The sequence below is a fragment of the Crinia signifera genome, chromosome 1 (genome assembly GCF_055691185.1).
Source record: "Crinia signifera chromosome 1, ASM5569118v1, whole genome shotgun sequence".
Lineage (NCBI taxonomy): Eukaryota > Metazoa > Chordata > Amphibia > Anura > Myobatrachidae > Crinia > Crinia signifera.
Window position 1 is genome coordinate 362,054,684 of NC_139217.1, and position 22,222 is coordinate 362,076,905.

The window sequence follows — 22,222 nt, forward strand, 5'->3', positions numbered from 1 at the left end:
GCAACAATCGGCCCTAACAGGAAACATAACTCCTGAAGAAATTAACACAGTAATTTCCAAACTCCCACATGGTAAATCCCCAGGGCCTGATGGCTTCACGGGAGATTACTACCGCATACTTCAAACACACATCACACCATCCCTCCTAGAACTCTACCAAAAAATATATAAAGATGGGATCGCATCTCCTATCTTTAATGAAGCTTTCATCACACTTCTCCCCAAACCAGACAGAGACCCCACCCTAATGCCCTCATACAGACCTATAAGCCTACTAAATGTAGATTATAAAATTTTAACAAAGATAATAGCATTACGCCTACAAACTATCCTTCCGGATATTCTTACCCCCTCACAAACAGGCTTCGTACGGAATAGACACTCTGTCAGAGCGGTACGTACAGCCTTGGCAGCGGTCATAGCATCACATAACTCACCTAACACCCGAAACATGCTCCTAAGTTTGGATGCAAACAAGGCATTCGATATGATCATATGGCCACACTTGTTTAATGTACTAGAGAAAAGAGCATTTGATTCAGATTTCATTAAACTCATACGGACAATATATCACAAACCCTCAGCCTCACTATTGATAAACGGATCTAAAGGCCCACGCTTCTACTTAGAAAAAGGAACTAGACAAGGATGCCCCCTATCGCCACTTCTATTCAATATAGCGCTAGACCCCATCCTAAGAACATTAGAAAACTGGCCAGAATTCAGAGGAATAAAAATAGGCGCCCAGGAATTAAAATTATCAGCTTTCGCTGACGACATCCTCCTTTACATAGCCGACCCCGAACACACCCTACCTATAATCTTAGACAAATTATCCTCCCTAAAACATGTAACTGGTTTTAGCATAAACACGGATAAATCATCTGCCTTACCCCTTTATGGACCTAAAACCCCACCTCCGTGGGCACAACAATACAAACTAAAATGGCAGACCATACAGATCCCATATCTAGGTATTCAAATTCCGCGAAACCCAACCACTTTATATACCCTAAACATAACTAAAGCCATCACTACCCTTTCAAATGATATAGCTAAATGGGAACGTCTCTCACTATCCTACCTAGGTCGAGCTAACTTACTGAAAATGGTAGCAATCCCAAAACTACTTTACCCATTACAAATGCTCCCAATCCTACTAACCCAGAAAGATACCCAACAGATCATACATATCACTCGCAAATTCATATGGGCGGGAGGCCGCCCACGTATCGCCATGAAAAAACTGACACAACCGGTATTTAATGGAGGCATCAACTTCCCAGACATATTAACTTACAACCACGCAGCCCTATTTAGACACCTAAGAGACTGGCTACATTCGAGCTCAGTTTACACAAACACCCTCTTAGAACAAGGCTTCCTAAACAACACGAATCTTATCAGTTTTCTACACCTACACGATCAGGAGGTACCTGACCAAGTCAGAAACAACCCTTTACTATGGTCAACCAAAAGGATCTGGCATATATTAAGACATAAGGCAGGATTAAACCAATACCATTCCCTATTCCTACCCCTCCTTAAGAACCCAGCATTCCTGGACGGCATGGCTGCTCACCCCTACACCGCATGGGCGGCAACGGGGATAAAATCAATTGACTCTTTAGTGGTGAAGGACGAGAAACGAGCTATACGTTTTTCAGAACTAACCGATAAATATCCTATGGTCAGTCCATACCCATTGGCATTTCTGCAAACCAATTTCTATGTACTGCATGTGATAGGACATTTCTCCAATAAGGACTGGAATAACACCCTGGACACAATGCTTACCTATAGGGTCCCGACTTCAAGAGCTATATCCATCCATTACACCTTCTTAAGACAGATCCTGGACTATACCAAGATCAAGGGTGGTATGATCACTTGGTTAGACCACTTCCCCACACTCTCAATCCCACAATTGCAGAAAGGCCTCCTATATTCCAGACAAACACTCAAGGCCAGTATGTACACCGAACTATTCCTAAATACCTACCACAACTCATACCTGTCCCCCGTCAGACGTTTCCATATGGGAACCTCGGACACCCACACCTGCCCTAGATGCCATTCGGACAACGCAGACACTTACCATTGTCTGTGGGCATGTCCTATCATTCGCTACTTCTGGTTACTGGTGAAACAATATGCAGAGGCAAACCTAGTCAACTTTGTCCCCTTTACCCCAGAATGGGCAATCCTGGGAATATTCGACCCAAACACCCGCATGACCAAAGAATGCAAAAAAATACTGCTGGCCTTGAGTGCAGCTGGCAGAAAAACCATCCTCCAAAGTTGGATTGACCCCACTCCCCCACAATTTACTTTATTCCGATCTAAGCTACATTTCATATTTAGAATGGACTGGGTGGAGGCCATAGTTGATAGAGGCAAAAAGGTTGGGAAGTTTTTCATACTGTGGGATTCATATATACCGACACTTCCATTAAGTACCAGGAAGATGATACACGACAGTTTACAATCAACTACATGGTACTTGGGCCGAATAGCCGCACAAGATCCCCCGGTCCCATTAAATGACCAAGGATAACCAAACATAGTAATGTGTCAAAATTTTTGAATAATAGCAACAAAAATGAAACTGAAGCCACACGAATGTTTATCACCATAAATGAAGATGTTTATTTGTACATGTGAACACTGAAAACATGTAAATGATTGTTACAACAGAAGTATTTGTAATATGCACAGAATGTCTTAATAAAAAAGTTTTGAAAAAAAAAAAAAAAAAAGATTCCTGACAGTCACACAGCTGCCGGACAGAGTGGCTGTTATCAAGTGTAAAGCCCACACCTTCGATAAGGATTCAGTGTCACTTGATAATGAACATGCTGGCAAGGCAGCTGGGTGAGCCATGCGCTCTGCCGATAATGTTTGCGTTCCCCCTGTAAATGTCAGTGTATTCACATAGAAATACAAGATTTGTGTCCCCCGCAGGAGAAGCAGTCTGGAAGCCGAAGGGATGTGGACAGGAATAGAAAGATGGACAAGGAAAACCAGTGACTCTGAGAACATGCCAAACTGTCAGGGCAGAGATAACCCATGGCCTGACTTGTCTTGACAGGGAAGGTATGTGGAAAAATTAGTCCGAAATTACTGTGTGCCCACAGACAGGTAAGACGACAGGATCATGCCTTACTTGTCTGGGGGAAAGAAACTGGAACGGCTGTTCCCACAGAGCCATCTCCACATCCCTCCTCCAGCAGGATCCTCTGCAGGTAATACAAAATTGGCTTTGTACAGTCCACTCTAGAAGCATTCTAGTTATTTATTTACTTATTTTTTTTATATATATATATATATATATATATATATATATGTGTTGACGTTTGTGTGTATAGATATGGCAGCCCAGAAACACCCCTGAGTATGCAAGTATATATGAAAGGTTTTAAGTCATGTGTGAACCTCTAGGGACTGATGGTACACCCCACAATCTCTTTTTGTAGTAGTAGAATCAGTCTCAGAACTCCACCTCATTTGTCCCCATCGAAACATTGCTTGGCGGGTAGCCACACGTTATGGTAATCCCACAAGGAGATCCTAGACCACACCACGGAAAAAAAAAAGTAATGCAAGTGAGGTATCCACACCTGGAAAACTGCAGCAAAAGGACTTTGTTGACACCTGTTGTGAACTGTCATAACCATGAACCAGGAGATGTTGTTGTTTCCCCTGCTTTGCCATATACAGGTTGCTTGATAGACCTTTGGAAAGAACCACCCCAAGTCTTGTTGACCAGCACTACCTCAATAACAAAGTCGCAGAGAGAGAGATTCGGGTATGTTCGTCCTACTGCCAAAAGACCAGAAACCCAGAAGGTCCTTACACTCAAGGGCGAAAGAAAGAAATCGCTAGAGGCACCATTTCGGGAGGACTGGAGAGCAGCTAAGGTCAAGCAACCTGTACAAGCTACAAAAGGGACTGTGACACACCCCACTGGTAACAGGTTGGAAGGATCACTAACAAGTTTTTTTTCCTTTCTCAGTTTTCTCCATTATTTTGGGTCCTATTCTTGTCCCCCCCCCCCCCCCCTATCCGTTCTTATCTTCAAAATCAAGGATACTGCCGCCGCACTGCTGCCAGGCATTGGACAGACGATACAGAGTTCTGAGAGTGTGTTGCCCGTCCCAGTTTAGGTCAAGGTAGAATCTATAAGCTTGACACATTACCCAAGGCCGGATGTTTGATAGTGATAATACCATCATACTCAAAAGCATACCAAAAAGAGAGACAACAAAGAGTTCAAGGGTCTGTTGTCACAAACAATACCTACCAAAGGATGCCATATCTGAAAAACAATTGTATATAGTGTAACCTCCCCTGTTTTTATTTTTATCCCAAGATTTGTACATTATCCTTCGTCACCCTGAGTAGATTGTTAGATAAATGCGGCCCATCGTTTATCCATGATCCAGGATCGGCCAAAGAGCAGATGGTTTACTCCCCTTATATGTTTAATTCACGGATCCAAATTTCTCTGTTAGGATTATGAATTTCTGTATTGTTATGTAAAATGTTTTGTACTGTGACAGTTTTATATTTACTGTCAAAGGGTGGACTGTTAAAGTCGAGTTGCATACACGCCATTTTAGGATAGTATGGCCGCCATTTTGGTTCGCAGAGTTGCTCAAATAAAGTTTCCATACCCGAGTCTTTGTGACAAAGTGGACCAGAAGCGCAGCCATACTATTACACAAATTCATAATAACATACTGACACTAAATAAAATATAGTTAAAGGTTTAGAGCACCACACATAGCTTAGTTAGCATTGCATACATCCGTCTGTATAATGTTTAGTACCGTTACGTTCCGTTTCTTATGCGCAGTATTCCGGTCATTGCGAATAAATCGCAATCCATACGGCCCGATAGTTATGGACAAAAATCCATATTCCCAAGACAGTTTCTGTTAAAAAGTATTATAACAAAGGAATCTAGTTGTAACCGGTTCTACTGCTATTTACAACCCCTGACGACGATACCAACTTACAAAGGACTCCAAAGTTCACCTTCCCCCTGCACCTTTGCCCCAATCACAGAGGACTTGACATACGAACCCTGACCAATAGGAATGGCCTTTGACCTCCCCCTTCTGACCCTATAAGATAGGTGACCCAGGGCGGCCTCGGTCACTTCGGCACATCTTCCTTTCCCTGACCATTGACCGGACTATAGTTCAAACCTGAACATAGTGAGCTCCGACCGGACTGCGCTGCGCTATTTCCCCTGAAGGTAAACATTCGTATTCCCCTTTTATGTAATGTGGCTGATTATAATTGTATCTGTTTCTGCATCTTTGTAAGTGTTTTTTTAAGTACTTATTATTGTTAGAGAATCGCATCACGTGTTATTCCTGTCTTTCTTATTTCTGTAATCCCCTTTTGTCCATTAGGGACTAAATACATTATTTACGGAGTTTCTATCTCCGCACCTTTATACTGTGGTCTCGTCTGTTATTCGCATATAGCGATAAAGGTATATTACGGACATTGTCCTGAAAGGTGTATTCGCAGATTAGAGACTGAGTACTGCGAAGGGATCTCTTATTAAGGTATTGGTTCTTTGGTGTATAATACACCATAAAAGGTACGCTACGCTGCGCTACGTTTTGTTCGCACGTAGCTAGGTATAAAAGGTACGCTGGTTACGGACATAATACGTAACCTAGGCTTTTCACTTATTGTCCTTTGGTCATATTAGATCAACATTAACACTATACACATACATACATATATATATATATATACATATATATATATATATATATATATATATATATATATGGGTCACTACGTGCAAGCACATTTACATTACACAGCTCGTAGTTACCCATAATTATGCAGCTCACAGTGATCCATATTCACGTTAAACAGTGCATAGTGACCCATATTCATATTACCCATATATTTGTATTACATGTTTCTGGAGTTTCTGTCTCTGGGAACATGGCACCCATGCTGTGTACCTGAGGGCACCTCTATTGCGCATGTGTGAATCACCAGAAAATGACAGCAGACACCATTTTCACAGGGATATTTACTGCTGTGCTGTCGGACCAACGGAGAAGTGAGTAGAATGAAATGGGTGCAGGGTGTACAGTGCATGAGGGTCTCCAGGACCCAGGGGCCCATGTGCACTGCACACCTTGCACCTATAATATACAGTATATGCCAGTGGATGTGAGAGCGGCTGGCTGCTGCTGGGCTATGGGTGCTTTGCTGGGAGAGGGGTTCTGGATCAGAGGTGGAATCAGTGCTAGGGGGCACCAGCCAAAATGTTGGCATCAAATTGGCTAGGGCCGGCTCTGAGTGAGGATGAAGAAGTGGAAGGGTAAAGAAAGAGGAAAAGATGAGAAAGAGTAGGAGGGGATGAGAAGATGTAATAAAATATAATATATAAACTAACCTAGGAATGCACCCCAGTATATAGTAGTCGCAGTTGGCTTGCTTGAATGTAGAAATCAATGATTTTGGAGGGTGGGGGAAAACCCTATAATTAGTGCTTTTACATAGATGTGCTAGTGCTTGCTGCATTTATTCTGTGCTTCTGGTGTGTCTTCACTTTTAAATCTAAGATGCAGGCTCCACACTCTTAAGCTGCAAAGGGAAGTAACGTTACATGTACTACACATATCTCGCCCACAAAAGATCAATGCTGCCATTGCCATACTAGAGTGTACATTGCAGTGACATATAATGCAGAGGACATCACAGTGACAACCATATAATTCAGAGAACATCACAGTGACCACCAAAAAACACAGAAAGCATCAGTAACCACAATATAGAGTGGTTATTACCATCACAGTATTTTTTTTTATATTATTTTATGGACTCACATTCCTGGACTTTATATTCCCAGTAATTAGTCAGCCCAAACATCATTAAATATTTCAATTTATGTACACTTAACCCCTAATTAGGGGTTGCAGCCCCAACAGACCAATGTTCAGGTAGCAAAATATAGGCAGCTAAGCAGTTCATGATAAGGCTTTTTTACCTCCTTTTAAATACAGTGTTGAGTTGGGGAGCATGGCCACAGAGTACATGGAGTAACTGCTCTTGTGATTAGCTCTGTCTCTAATATTCTGTCTTTATATCCTGTGGTTTCCCACAGGACCTTCCAAAGCCCTTTCCGTGTGGCTGATAACCATGGCTGATGGCCCATGCTGAGAAGCCTGGTGTCTCTAACAGAGGATATACAAGTGGAGCTGGGGACGCTGTATGCTATAATGGAACAATGCTATTCTGCATGTGGATGTCCTTACACGTAGCCGTGCTTGTGATTCTGCTGTGGCTGCCTGCTGGAAGCATCTTCTGCGCTCCTGTCATGTGGGGCTTCAGTTGTTGGCTGGGAGCTGAGGATGCTGCAGGTGGTGAGTGACGCATCCATTAAACATGCAGTCACCTGCCCATGTGATGACACTGGAGCCTGTGCTGCTATTGTCTGCCGAAAGGGTTCTCTGGAGTGCCCGTTACTGCTCCCAACCTGAACTCTGCTTGCACCAGTTGAGCCAGGGGACAGAATCTGCTAAGTGGACAGGTACTGTACAGTGTGATATGTATCTCCAAGCTACTTGAGAGACTTGTCTACACTCACCTCTCCAAGCTACTTGAGAGACTTGCCTACACTCACCTCACACACTTTCTTAACTCCTACAACCTATTAGACCCACTTCAGTCAGGCTTTCGCTCTCAACACTCCACAGAGACAGCACTGACTAAAGTACAATGATCTGGCCACTGCTAAATCTAAAGGCCATTACTCACTTCTTATTCTTCTAGATCTCTCAGCTGCCTTTGACACTGTCGACCACTGTCTTCTCATACAAACACTACAATCCCTAGGTCTTCAGAACACAGCCCTTTCTTGGTTCTCTTCCTACCTATCTAATCGCTCTTTCAGGGTTCGCTTCTCTGATTCTACCTCCTACTCACTACCTCTGTCCATTGGAGTATCACAAGGCTCAGTCTTAGGTCCTCTGCTTTTCTCAATCTATACCTCCTCACTTGAGAAACGAATCAACTCTTAGGAGCTCTAGGATTTCAGTATCATCTGTACACTGATGATACTCAAATCTATCCTTCCTCCCCAGATTTGTCACCATCAGTATTGCTCCGTGTCTCTTAATGTCTTTCTGCCATTTCATCTTGGATGTCATCTCGCCACCTCAAACTCAACATTTCCAAAACAGAATTATATTCCCACCAGCCAAGAGTAGTTACCAACCTGATAGCTCTCTCACTGTTGAGAACACAACAATTAATCCTACGCCACAAGCTTGCTGCCTAGGGGTTATCCTCTACTCTGAACTGTCCTTTATTCCTCATATTCAATCTGTCTCTAAATCGTGTTACATGTATCAAAAACACATATACAAAATTCACCCTAACCTTACACAAGACACTACAAAAACTCTAATCCATGCACTCATTATATCACGCATTGACTATTGCAATAGCCTCCTCACCGGTCTTCCTAAGAAAAGACTCACACCGCTACAATCCATTTTGAATGCAGCTGGGAGGCTGCTCTTCCTGGCTAGACTTTCAGTGTCTGCTGATTCTCTCTGTCAGTCCCTCCATTGGTTGCCTGTATATTACCGCATTCAATATAAAATACTTCAGCTTACATACAAAGCCATTACTCTGACTACACCGACTTATATCTCTTCGCTTATCTCAAAATATATCCCCACCCGACCTCTCTGCTCTGCACAAGATCTGCGTCTCCCATCCACACATTACTCGCTCCCACTTATACTTGCAGGATTTTTGTCAGGCAGCACCCAACTGTCGGGCAGTGTCCTTTCACACACACTTAGACTCTCCTCTAGCCTCCAAACTTTCAAGCGTTCCCTGAAAACTCCCCTCTTCAGGCTAGCTTATCATACTCAGGACCCCCACACAACCTCCAGTAGCATTCTTATCTAATTGGATCCCATCAGGAAGGTCTTGTAATCGGATGGGACTGCCATGCTATGGAATTCTATCCTTATGTATCCCTCCTATTATCCCTATAGATTGTAAGCTTGCGAGCAGGGCCCTCCTACCTCCATGTCGGTGTGTATCTACCCAGTTTGTTTAATCACTGTTGTTTCCAATTGTAAAGCGCAAAAGAATATGCTGTCCCATATAAGAAACTGTAAATAAATAAATTAAATAAATAACTATATGGGGTGTTTCCACAGCACAGGCACCACTAATATTAAAGACTGTATTGCTGGGCAGCTGTGCCACCCCTACCATCCTGGGAGAGACTTAGTGTCATATTTTTGACTGTGTGTTATACTGTTGGACTGAGGGCAGTCTCTTTGGTTTGCCCTGTGCTTGAGTATTGGCATTTTGAAGCCTCTTCCTATCTTATGGGACTGTGAACAGCAAATAGTGCATGTGCCCAGGGCCGTCTTTTCGTATGGGCTTAATGGGCACTTGCCCAGGGGCCCCAGGTGTATAAGGGCCCTATGCTGACAGCTGAGGATGCCCTTTTTCCAGAGATACCAGAATTTTGAAAATCGTCCCTGGGGAACTGGAGATATCCAACTTCAAAGCAGCAGTCCACATCCCACCTGTTAATTGCAATTCCCAGTCATATTTCTAAGGTTCTCTCTGACTTAGTTTTTCTGAGAGTATATTCCAAAAGCTGTGACTCTCCCCTTTCTGTCGACACTAGCGGTTTGTCTCTATCATGCCCAGAACCAGAGATATCAGCCTTCAAGCAGCCGGTCCCTGCTCCAAATGTCTGGTGTACAGTTTTATATTTTTGTCAATGGATTGCTCTGGCTCCTGATGTCTGATCCCCAAGTTTCCAGCACCTCCTGAAAGTTGGAACTCTAGGTTTTTATACAATTGAAGGCTAAGAAATCTATTTCCAGATAATGGTGATATCTGCAGTCAAACAAGCTGCACTTCCACCGGAAAATGACGAATATTAAGTCCACCTCATTATCCAGCCCGCTTGGAGAAATTCGGTCAGAGACTCAATCCTAAACATACCTCCGCTGATATGATTAGTATGTTCAAATACAGGATACTGAATCATATAGAACTGGGAGATGATTTGTTCACTAACAGGTCTATCCTTAGGAAACACGGGCGTGTACTGAGGCTCGAGGAAAAGAAATTCCGTGCTGAATTAAGAAGAGGATTCTTCACAATTAGAGCAGTAATATTCTGGAACTCATTGCCAGTGGGGTTGATTACAGCAACTACTGTTAAATCAAAACTGGATGCATTTTTGGCCAATAAGGGAATCCTAAAGATATGACATCAGGTATCCTGAAGATAGTGCAATGGTTCCCAAACTTTTTTGAATCACGGCACCCTAGAGCATCAAAATTTTGGCAAGGCACCCCAAAGCCAAATATTTCTTTTAGAAAAATTCGGAAACAAATATTAAACTAAGTAACTTGTGTTTAAATGTCATCCTTATGTGGTCCGTTATATGGCGATGGACAAGATTTGCTTCTGTTTATACAAATATTTTATGATTGGCAGCCATCAGCACTGGCATTGCCTCTTACAATGTCCATAAATAATTGTAGATGTTCCTGGACCACCAACCTGAGGCACCCCTGCAAGTGTCCTGCGGCACCCCAGGGAGCCACGGCACACAGTTTGGGAACCACTGAGATAGTGCATAAAATAAAGCACTGAAACGTTGATATACAGACACTGTATTGTCTGCTTTTCTTCCTGTAAGAATGGAGTGGCCTTTGAATCTCTGATCCTTATTATGGATTAAAAAGGATTTTTTACTTGCAAAGTGTTTTCTGGTGCTGGTTTATCTGAGGACCTGTAACTACACTACTTGGATATGGAAAAATATTATCACTAACCTGGCACAGAACTTTCCATTTGAAGCGGGTGCGGCGTAACTCTATATTTGTATATCACCAACACCACAGTTGGACTTTTATACTGCACCGCCATTTTAAATACGTTTTTCTATATACTTGTTATATTGTTAGATTTTTTGTCTGTGTATTCATTACACTATTTGCATTTTGTTGCGAGTTGTGACCATTCTCCTATTCTTATCATGGAATTTGATGCAGGGGACATTTCAGGGACTAAACGGTTCCTGGATAAGGATGTAAATAAAATTCTGTTTACCGGTACTGAGTCATTAGCATTCGATATTGATAGCCCAAATGAAGTGAATGCAGATCTTATGAGATTGAGGAAGCGCCTTAGAATTAGAGCTACACGGGCTTACACTTTCTCAATATCATAAGGAGGGTCTTATCCCTCGAGGGTCTCGGATCAAGAACCAACCTACATTGGGGCGCACCAATAAGGAATTTTCCAGACAATGGTGCTTGATCCTTAACCAATGTAGCTTCGACTTAATGATATCGGTAATTCAACAAGTTAACTCCGACATCGAAATGGTTAGAAAGGAAATCGCATTGTGTGAGGCTAATGGTTTGGATATTTTAAAACAAGACACCAGTTATGATTGGGTTACTAAACTTGAAGAAAATATAGAAACTTTCAGAAATGACCTTTTGGCTTTTAAAAAATCTAAATATCGAAAGGTAAAAGATGACTACAGGGAAATGAGGGTATATCCTTGGTTAACAGGACATCCAGCACGCCGCACGTGGCGTGACTATCGTGGTCCTAATCGGAAGAAAAGAGAAGTAGACTTTACTGACATTGATTCCCAAACGTCACAAAGTGACTCAGAACAGCCCCAACGCAGTAAGTCCTCTTTTTTAGGGTCCAATGCCCGTACAAGGGTAAACCCAACCAGAGTTGTAAAAAACCCTGCCGGAGAGGGGGGGTCAAACACAAAGGGAAGAGGACAGAAAGGGGACAGCAAGAGGTAGTGGTTTTTAATTTGTCTAACTATACTCCCACAGAGGTTGAAATGGGTATATTAAATAAAGGTTTATCTTTTGTAGAGACCTATAAACAAAATAGTTTTGACTGTGAAGTCGAACTCTACAAATTCCATCGACAACTTCGCCTTAAAGATTTTTTTCTTAAACATCCACCTAAAAATGTGACCACTGCTGACACTACCCCATTCAAACCTAAAAGTTATTTTGATCCACCCTCTACTAGTGCCTCTATAGACACCTTTATGAGGCTTATCAGACAGGATATTCTTCCGATTATGTCCACTAAAAACAAGAAATTTTCTAATTTAAGTAAGGAACAAAATAAAGCTGTTAAATCCCTTCGGGATAATGAGGAAATAACAATACGCCCCGCTGACAAAGGGGGCGGTATTGTGGTCCTCAATCGCGAGGATTATATTAAAGAAGTGATGCGACAATTATCTGATCTTGAATGTTATGAACCACTAACCTTCGATCCTACTGAAAGATTTAAGACTGAGATTGATGCAGCTTTAAAATTTGGCTTTCAACAAGGGTGGCTTGATGAACCCACCCTTAGTTTCCTTACTCAAGAGTTCCCGAGGATACCACTTTTATACATCCTTCCCAAGGTCCACAAGACCTTGGTCTCTCCTCCTGGGAGGCCAATTATATCCTCAATAGGCTCCCTGGGGCAACCGCTATCACAGTATGTTGATTACCTGTTGCAGCCAGTGGTCAAGAGTAGCCCATACTTTCTGAAAGATACCACCGATTTTCTGAAAAAAAATAGATGAACTGAAAAACCCACCCGACGGTTGTCTGCTGGTGACACTAGATGTCACCAGCCTGTACACCAACATTATGCATACTGAAGGTCTACAGGCAGTCCGCAGTGTAGTCGGTTCCAGTCCACATTATGAGGGCCCCCCGATGGAATTTTTGATTATGTTAATGGAACTTATTTTGACAAAAAATTATTTTTTGTTCAATAATTCGTTTTATTTACAGCGCATCGGGACTGCGATGGGGTCAAACATGGCCCCATCGTATGCCAATATTTTTATGTATCAATATGAATTAATTTACATTATTCAAAATTTAATTTTTTCTAAACACATAGCGATGTATACACGTTACATCGATGATGTCTTCATAGTGTGGACTGGAACAGAGACTGAGCTGCTGGAGTTTGTGGATTACTTGAATAACCTACCCGGATCGATCAGGTTTACATGTGCATTTAGTTCAACTTGTATTAATTATTTGGATATTACGTTGCATTGTAGGAATGGACAGTTTGTCACGACCCTATATAAAAAGTCCACTGATAAAAACACTCTCTTGGCTGCGGACAGTTTCCACCCGCAACCCCTCAAAAGAGGGTTACCTTATTCGCAAATGGTGCGAGCAGTTCGCAACACCTCGGATGCCACTGAGTTGGATCTGACATTGGACAGAATGTGTCTCGATTTTAGATCCCGGGGATATGACATCAAAGAGGTCCATCTGGCGAGACAACGGGCCAAAGGTCTAACCAGGACCGAGCTCATGAAGCCAGCAACCACAAAACACAGGCCGAGGATAACATTCTCTAGTACGTTCTCCATTGCATCAAACGAGATACGGATGGCTATAAAAAAGCATTGGCACATCTTACAAACTGACCCGGTATTGGGTACATCTTGCCAAGACAGTCCATTGTTTTGTTACAAGCGCAGTCGCAACCTTAAGCAACGAATGATTTACACTGATGTTAGCCCCCGTGTGGGCCAGAAAGAATCATGGCTACAGAAGACGGTGGGATCTTTTCGTTGTGGTAAATGCGTTAACTGCAAACACATCACTATGGCTAACAGTTTCAAACACCCCTTGACAGGAAAACAATACCAACTACGTCATAGAATGACATGTGAAACACGCTATGTGGTATACAAGATATCCTGTCTGTGTAATCTCGTCTACATCGGAAAGACCATACGTATGCTCAAAGAGCGGGTCTCAATGCACAGGAGTTCCATCAAGAAAGCGCTGCTCAAAATTGAGCCCAATACTCCACCGGTGGCGAGACACTACGCAAACTGCGGTCATAAGATAAATGAATTTACGTTTATGCCCATTGACTGTGTACCACCATTGCGACGTGGTGGCGATCGACATAAGATCCTCCTACAACGAGAGTGTTTTTGGATTCATGAACTTCGCTCGATGAACCCTGAAGGGTTAAATGAGGAGTTCACTTTTTCTTCATTCCTATAATTATATATATCTTCATTCCTATAATTATATATTCTTCTATTCTTTGCTGGTTTAGATGCACATTGATCGATCCGGTGGGTTTGATATAGGCTACTATATTTGATATACTGATATACTGCTGACCGTTCATAATTATCCTCTCCATTGTACATAGTGTGATTTTTATATGTTTGTCTTGTCTTTTACTTAATGTGTCTATATTTTCATTGTGATACTTCCTTACAGGTACGTTACGTATCTGTGTATTCCATTGCCATGGCTACCCCCTCTGACACATCCGGCCTGACACCTAGGAACCAAAAAATCGTCCCCGCTAGCTGGAACATGAAGATTGGCGTCTGACGTCACTTCCTGATACCCGGCGAGACGCGAGACGGTGATTGTGGCTTCCCGGTGTGCGGCAATGACAGACAGGTGAGTGAGCAGCTTTGCGCTACTTAAGGCAGCCCCCCAGTCGTCACATTGTGCAACACAATTCTCATTCCCTTTTGAGAAAGGCGTGAGCAACGCCGAAACGGCCCGTTAAGGGATCCTCTCTGTGGCCAATGAAGCCGGATACGTAACGTATACCTGAGGGTGTTTTTCTCAAATACTGTTATTGCCATGTGATGTTGGGACTTTGGCCTTTGAATCTCTGATCCTTATTATGGATTAAAAAGGATTTTTTACTTGCAAAGTGTTTTCTGGTGCTGGTTTATCTGAGGACCTGTAACTACACTACCTGGATATGGAAAAATATTATCACTAACCTGGCACAGAACTTTCCATTTGAAGCGGGTGCGGCGTAACTCTATATTTGCATACATATATATATATATATACATACATACATACACACACACACACATACACACACACACACACACACACACACACACACAACGTAATTGCCCAAATCGCGTAGGGTATGACTTCCAATATGATCCGATGCACGGTCCCGTGCGCATCGGATGAGATCTGGATGTCGGACGGTCTGCACATGCAGCCAGCATTGAGTTGGTCTGGGGGAGTGGGGACCGGAGAGCAGGGTCTGGTCCCTGGGTGATGCAGAGGTGGTAGTTAGCTAGCGGCAGGAGAGGTGGTGGGGTTCGGTCCAGCTGCAGGAGGGATAGTGGGCTAGCGGGTGGACTGGAGAGGTAGCGGCAAGCGGGGAGCAGGGAGCGCACGATGCATAACAGAGTCTGCTAGCGGCGAGCAGGAGAATAGGAAACATCCTATTCATTAAGACTGGGCAGGCAGGGCGGACGCTGATTGGATGAGCTCTCGGCCAATCAGCGGCTGCCCAGTCTTTTGAATAGGAGGTTTCCTATTCTACCGCTCGCTGCTACCCGGACTCTGTTATGCGCCGTGCACTCCCTTCTTGCCGCTACCTCTCCAGTCCACCCGCTAGCCCACTACCACTCCTGCAGCTGGACCGGACCCCGCTCCCCGCCACCTCTCATGCCGCTAGCTGACTACCCCCTCTGCATCACACATGGACCGGACCCTGCTCTCCAGTCTCTGGTCCCCGTGCTCCCCCAGACGGACCCTGATGCCTCCCCGCCTGCAAGCTCCACCCAGACCCTGCTCTCCCGCAGCACCCCTGGATTTACATGTGATAAATCGATCCGATTTATCACATGTTAAAAATGGCACATCAAGTGCCAAATCATATCAGGAGCTGCCGGGGGAGCTCAGTGGAAGTCGGGGCCGTCATTAGGCTGACTTGTCCTTAGGACAAGTCAGCCTAATGTATGGGGGCCTAAATACATCTGCCCCTATGTCACTTCCAATATCATTAATTTTTTTTTGTATTTATTTATTAACAGTTTCTTATATAGCGCATACATATTCCGCAGCGCTTTACAGACAATATTTGAACATTCACATCAGTCCCTACCCCAGTGGAACTTACAATCTATATTCCCTACCACATGTACACGCACACACATACATTCTAGGGTTAATTTGTTGGGAGCCGATTAACCTACCAGTATATTTTTGGATTGTGGGAGGAAACAGGAGTACCCGGAGGAAACCCACGCAAGTACGGGGAGAATATACAAACACTGCACAGTTAGCGCCATGGTGGGAATCAAACCCATGATCTCAGTGCTGTGAGGCAGAAATGCTAACCATTACACCATCTGTACTGCCCAATGCCCAAATAATGGATATATTAAGCAAGGTGGGTTCCAATATTGAACCTTGCAGTAGTAATTCATAGAAAACAAATGCCTGGTACCGTATCTGGCCTTTCAAGTTTCAAGCATATATGGGGTCATATGTAAAAACCCAGGTGGACCTCGTCATACAGTCTCCTAATGTAGTCCCAGTGCCAAGTTCAGATTGGGATCCCAGGTACCTCCAAACTACCAATGCAGGTCGACATGAAAGTCTTCCTGTGGGTGTATGGAGGGAACCTGCGGATTTCCATATTTATACTCTAACAAGGACAGCCCACCAATTTTTTTTTTTCCTGTGTGGGCTGGATCTCCAATTCTAATGTTACAACATATATGAATCTTATATTTAATATCCAATAAAACAAAACAACTTTCAAAATATAAGGAATATACTTATTCACACCTTAATTATTAAAATTTGGAACGCAAATAAGGATAAAAATAATGGAGACCAGAAGAGGTCATGTGTTCCATCTCACTTGGAACGCATGGCATTTCCGCTCTTATCAAATATACTAATTTCCGAGTTGTGCCTTCCCAGATAATATAACCAAGTCCCCGCAGACACGGTTGGGGACATAATACTTAAAAATACGCCCGTAGTTGGAAAATGACAGAGGAAATACCGCTAGCGTCAGTTTCCAGAAACAATGTTTGTATTCCAGAACGCATCGTATCCCAGGTATGGAATCCTGCTGCGAGTTTCCAAAAATCGGAAATGATGTATGCGTTCCACACAGCTCTCCATCTGGGGCTGGTAGTTTTGTTTGCGTTCTGCTGTATCTTATATGTGGAACGCACATGGATTACTGTATTTTAACCTTTGCATTTTCCTTTGTTAAAAAATGTATTTAAGTATCTTTTTACTTTTATCATAATATACAGTAAGGTGTGTTGGTATATATAAAATAGGTGCTTGTGTACAATCACGGCTCCCACGATGTCCATCGTATTGTAAAAAATCACATTGCATGCGATTTTTAACAGAAATGCATCCAAATGCATTGAAATTAGTATCAAACATTTTCAATGGCCCCCAAATGTCATTTTTGAGGCTGTACCACCCCACTATCAACGCGAACCCGAAGCGTGGCGAGCGCAGCGAGGGGCGGCGGTACGCGACCTACGACCTTTTCATACCCCCACTATCCACGTCGGCGTGGAGTTGAGAATAGAAAGCGTGGCGAGCCCCGCGAGGGGACATGGATACCTTCACAGGTATACGCGTCCCCTCGCGGGCTTCACAGGTGTCCGCGTCCCCTCGCGGGACTTGCTACGCTTCGGGCTCACCACACTTTCTATTCTCAACTCCACGCCGACGTGGATAGTTGGGGTATGAAAAGGTCATAGGACGCGTACCGCTGCGCTCGCCACGCTTTGGGTTCGCGTTGATAGTGGGGGTGGTACAGCCTCAAAAAATGACATTTGGGGGCCATTGAACATGTTTGATACTAATTTCAATGCATTTGGAAGCATTTCTGTTAAAAATCGCATGCGATTTTTTTTTTTAAATGCTTAAAAACGGCAAAAATCGCATTCCCATCACATGCCACTACATTTGGCATGCGATGGCAGCCATGAAAGTACACAAGTACCATAAAATAATTATTTCCCCAAAACTTAGATTTCTCATAGGTGCAGCAGAGGATTCTAATTGTTTCAAATGTCGTCAGCCAGCTGCTGACATCCTTCACTGTATGTGGCAATGTGCTGTGGTACACACAGTTTGGATAGAAGTTTAGGCTTCTATAAATGATATATTACATATTCCATTTAATATTTCTCTACCTTGGGCCATGTGGAACATCTACACCAGTGGCGTAACTACATTTTTTGCTCCCCCTCCCCCCCCCCCCCCCTCCGCATGCATGCCCGCCACCGCCAAGTAAAGTTAACCCACCCCAACCCTGTCTTACCCCTCTGTGCGGGCATCCCCCGTCGGTCAGGTCTGCGGTTCCGGCCAGCACTGATCGGATTCCTCTCTCCTGGCTCCTGCAGCTGCTATTGAAAACGGACCCTCACATAATGGCTGCCCCTAATAGCAGACCGTTTTTAAGGATGTCAGATGAGGATTAATTGTATGTATCCCAAATAAAGTATGTGGCCCCATGCAAATAATCTAACAATTTCTGTAGGAAGCAAATCATAGTGGGGTGCAGGAGTTAGGGGGTAGATGTACATCAGAATGTGGTATCAGACCAGAAGGGACAGGTACCACATAACACCTTGGGTCAGGTAAGCAATGAGTTGGAACATCTCCCTTCAGGACCAGCCTGTGACGCACCAGGAGATGTAACCACTGTAGTTCCAAGTCACAGCAGTTGATCTGGGGGAAATTGCAGTGTCTCCTATGGACTAGGCTATAATATAATATACAGGAGGTCAAGTCTTCTGACAACGGCCACGTCCTACAGTGCACGAGGGTGAGCCCAGGCTGAACTTTCCAGAGAGGTCAGCTTCCACTCCTTGCAGTGTCAAAAAAGGAGCCGAGTGGCCGGATCTGACTTGCTCAGTGTCACTCACTCACTCTTTCTTACCGTCATAATGAGACAGCAGGATAGATTGTGAGGGCTGCAGTGGAGTGTGTTGTGGGAGGAGCATATGCATGAAGATCGACACATGCGTGAAGGCCGATGTGGGTTTTTTTGAGCCGACATGCGGTATTTCATGCCCTACCATCCACTAGGGTGTGGTGTGAGAATAAAAAAGTGCACGAAGCATCGCGAGCGATGCGAGGGGCTGCGGTTCACTTCTAACTGTGTTCAGGTCGACATTTGGGTAAAAAAAAAACATGTCGACCTAAACACAAGTCGACATTGTCCCATCTGGACCTAGACCATTGTCCCATCTGACCTTCAACCATGTCAACCTAGAACCCTGTCGACCTAATGATTGATGATCGATAAAACGATTCAGTTTTCACTGGCAGGTGTGCATGTGTTGGAAGGTGAAGAGGAACCCCTGAACCACACCCACACACACACACACACACACACCTCTTCCCTTAGTGGGGCAGATGTATTAAAGCTGTGCTTATCGCGCCGCTATAATACTTCCTGCTTAGCCTCCTCATTAGCAAGGCAAAGCAGGAAGGGTCATCGACAAGATGTATTAACATCTTGTCTGCCGAAGCGGGGGAGTGTTAACTCCCCACTCCGGCGATGTCCCCTCCTGGAGATAGCGCATCAGTTTACACTGATGCGGAGTCTCCTGTCCCCCGGCTCGACAGCGCATGCACGGGATCTCGCTGCTTATGCGAGATCCCCAGTGCGGTCCCTGCTGTTTAGATAGGGCTTCGCCAGCCTGCTGCGGGCGGAACGTTCATACATTCGGCCTGCTATCATTTAGATAGCAGCGCCGATATGGACAGGGGCGCATAGTGCCCCTGTCCTTTAGCGCACGCTGGCTCCATTGTACATGGGGGAGAAGCGGTATCACGGCACATAACGTGCGCTAATACCCCTTCTCCCCCATAACACTTCATATATCTGCCCCAGTGTTATTGATACCCCCGATCCAACACGTAACTTTTCCTGTACAGATTGGGAAATATTATTCCCTTGCCATTTATGTCTATTAGACTGAGCAGATCAGGAGCATCATTCCAGGACTGTACACTTCAGCTTAACTCCAACTTTCATGACTTCACAAATTGCTGCTGTATTCTAGACCCTTCTTCTCAAGGTGCCCATACACGTTGTGATAAGCAGTATGCAATGCGGTGTGCTCCTGCGGGCATCGCATCACACAGTACAAAAAGTATATGCTGCACATACTTTTTGTACTGCCCGTGGATCGCATCGCACACAAATCGAATAAAAAACGCACACGTGCAATCCGACCGATAACGCGTTGCATTGCATGCTGCTTATCACTACATGTATGGGCACCTTTAGAGATAAATCATATTTAGGTACAACATCTCAACAGTTCAGACATAAGCACACACTACAGTTGGTGTACTAAACCAGGCATGTCCAACGTTGGCCCTCCAGATGTTGTGAAACTACACATCCCAGCATGCTTTGCCACAGTTTTGCTATTAGAGAATGCAAAAAATATTGCAAAGCATGCTGAGATGTGTAGTTTCAAAACATCTGGAGGGCCAACGTTGGACATGCCTGTACTAAACAGTTAGGGTACCCCAAACGGATATTGCCATGCATCAAAGCTAATCCCAAGAGCTTGACGTGGTACCCATGGCTACTTTAAAGACTCAGATCTTGCAATCACTATGGCCATGCCCCTTACGGGTGTTGCAATCCCATTTACAGCATCACAGTTGTTACACTTAAATTTACTTTTTTTTTCTCATTTTGAGAAGTGAATTCAGTAGCTCATATGGACTTAACTAAAATAGAGAAATAAATTGCAAGACTATATTCAGAATCATGGGGAGTTTGTGGCTTAGCAAAGGCTCAATTGGTAAACTTAAATTTCCTGGATCTAGGAGTTGCACCTCTTTCTCTGATATGCATGATCCATAAACCATATACTTAAATACTGTTAAATTTTGCAGGTAGAAACGTTTCGGAACTCACAATTAGGTTGCTCATTTACTGTAAAAAATATTGTTACAACAAGCTTTTAGAAACCAGACAGAAAGCAAAGTACTATTCAGTCTCTCTCTGGTCATTAGCAATTTATTCAAATATGGAAATGTAGTCGGGGACTGCATGTACAAAAAAAATAATAATGACTGATGCAATGTAAAAGAGTAAAACCATTTAGAGGCAGAAGTGATCAGCAGTGACATCCCGTTTTTTGCCAAGTAGTCCTGTAACTGGTTCAAATTCCAATGGCACAGACTTGAACTTTTTCTTCATCTGCTTCCCAAAAAGCTATAAATAAAAAAAAAAAAATATTAAGAATTAAATCTGTTAAAGACTACATTCCTACAATATAAAAATACCTAGATATGCATTCCAATCCTCCCCCCCCCCCCCCCTCACTCTAGCCCTACCCTTTATACTCCCCTTGTGTTATATGCCTAGTGTCAAATGTCTAGTCTTTGTCCTGGTCGTTGTTTTGTGTTTTATTCCTTTTCTTATTTGGAATTATCTGAAGACAAACTTTGTATTAAAGGTGTGTAAACAAGGCAAGATATGCCGTGCTATGTGAGTCCCGATGCGATCAGATCATATCGGGAATCGCATAGCACGGCATGCATGCAGTGGCACAATTTAGACTATACAGATGGTTAGGGAGACGGACAGGGTTAGGGGAGGGGGTGCGGGCAGGCGGCGGTGACCCGGGGGAGCGGCTGGAAGCGCCGTCGGAAGGGGACGCGCGCGCCCCCTACTTGCCATCGATATGGCGCTGGCGTCGCCAGCGCCAGCGCCATCCCCTGCCAAGATGGGAAGTACTCCATCTGTATAGTGCAGATCTGCACTATATAGTCTTGGCTGCCCTCTCTATTTGAGGCCGAGTTACACTCACACAGGAGCTCGCAAGCCCTAAAAAGCATGCGATCTGCATGCGATATGGCTTCTGATGTTCACTATATCGGCAACATCGGAAGCCAAATCGCCCCATGTGTACACACTATAAGAGTGTATTGGTTTATATTTAACATGCATCGTATTGTGACGTAATGTAAATTGCATTGGGTGATATTGGGCTTTATACTGTGGAAAGACTTTATTATAGAAATATGTATGATGCTTACAGTAGATTGTATTATTAAGGAATGCTTTTATCCCATAAATACAAGGCGATACATGATTACTTTATTGGATGATGCACTGTTTTGTCAACATTTTTGTGTATAAAAATTTCCAATAAAAAGCATTAAAAAAAAAAAAAAAAAGAAGAAGGACTACATTCCTCTTTCAACTGGAAGAAATGCCAACAAATGGTTTTGTATAGAGCACAGCATTGGATGCCAATGGGTTTCATATGGTAAGCCTAAGGCAGAGACAATCGGAAGGCTTAGCAAAA

General features: G+C 43.7%; 1 protein-coding gene across 1 annotated transcript in view; it reads right to left on the minus strand.

The window, feature by feature from the left end:
* Positions 1-20,909: 20,909 nt before the first annotated feature.
* The window catches only part of NOC4L (nucleolar complex associated 4 homolog), a 30,647-nt gene continuing 29,334 nt past the window's right edge, over positions 20,910-22,222 (minus strand). Inside the window, exon 15 of the mRNA XM_083150050.1 lies at positions 20,910-21,123. Coding sequence (XP_083006176.1) covers positions 21,010-21,123 — 114 coding nt within the window. The 3' untranslated portion in view covers positions 20,910-21,009. The remainder of the gene's footprint in view (positions 21,124-22,222) is intronic.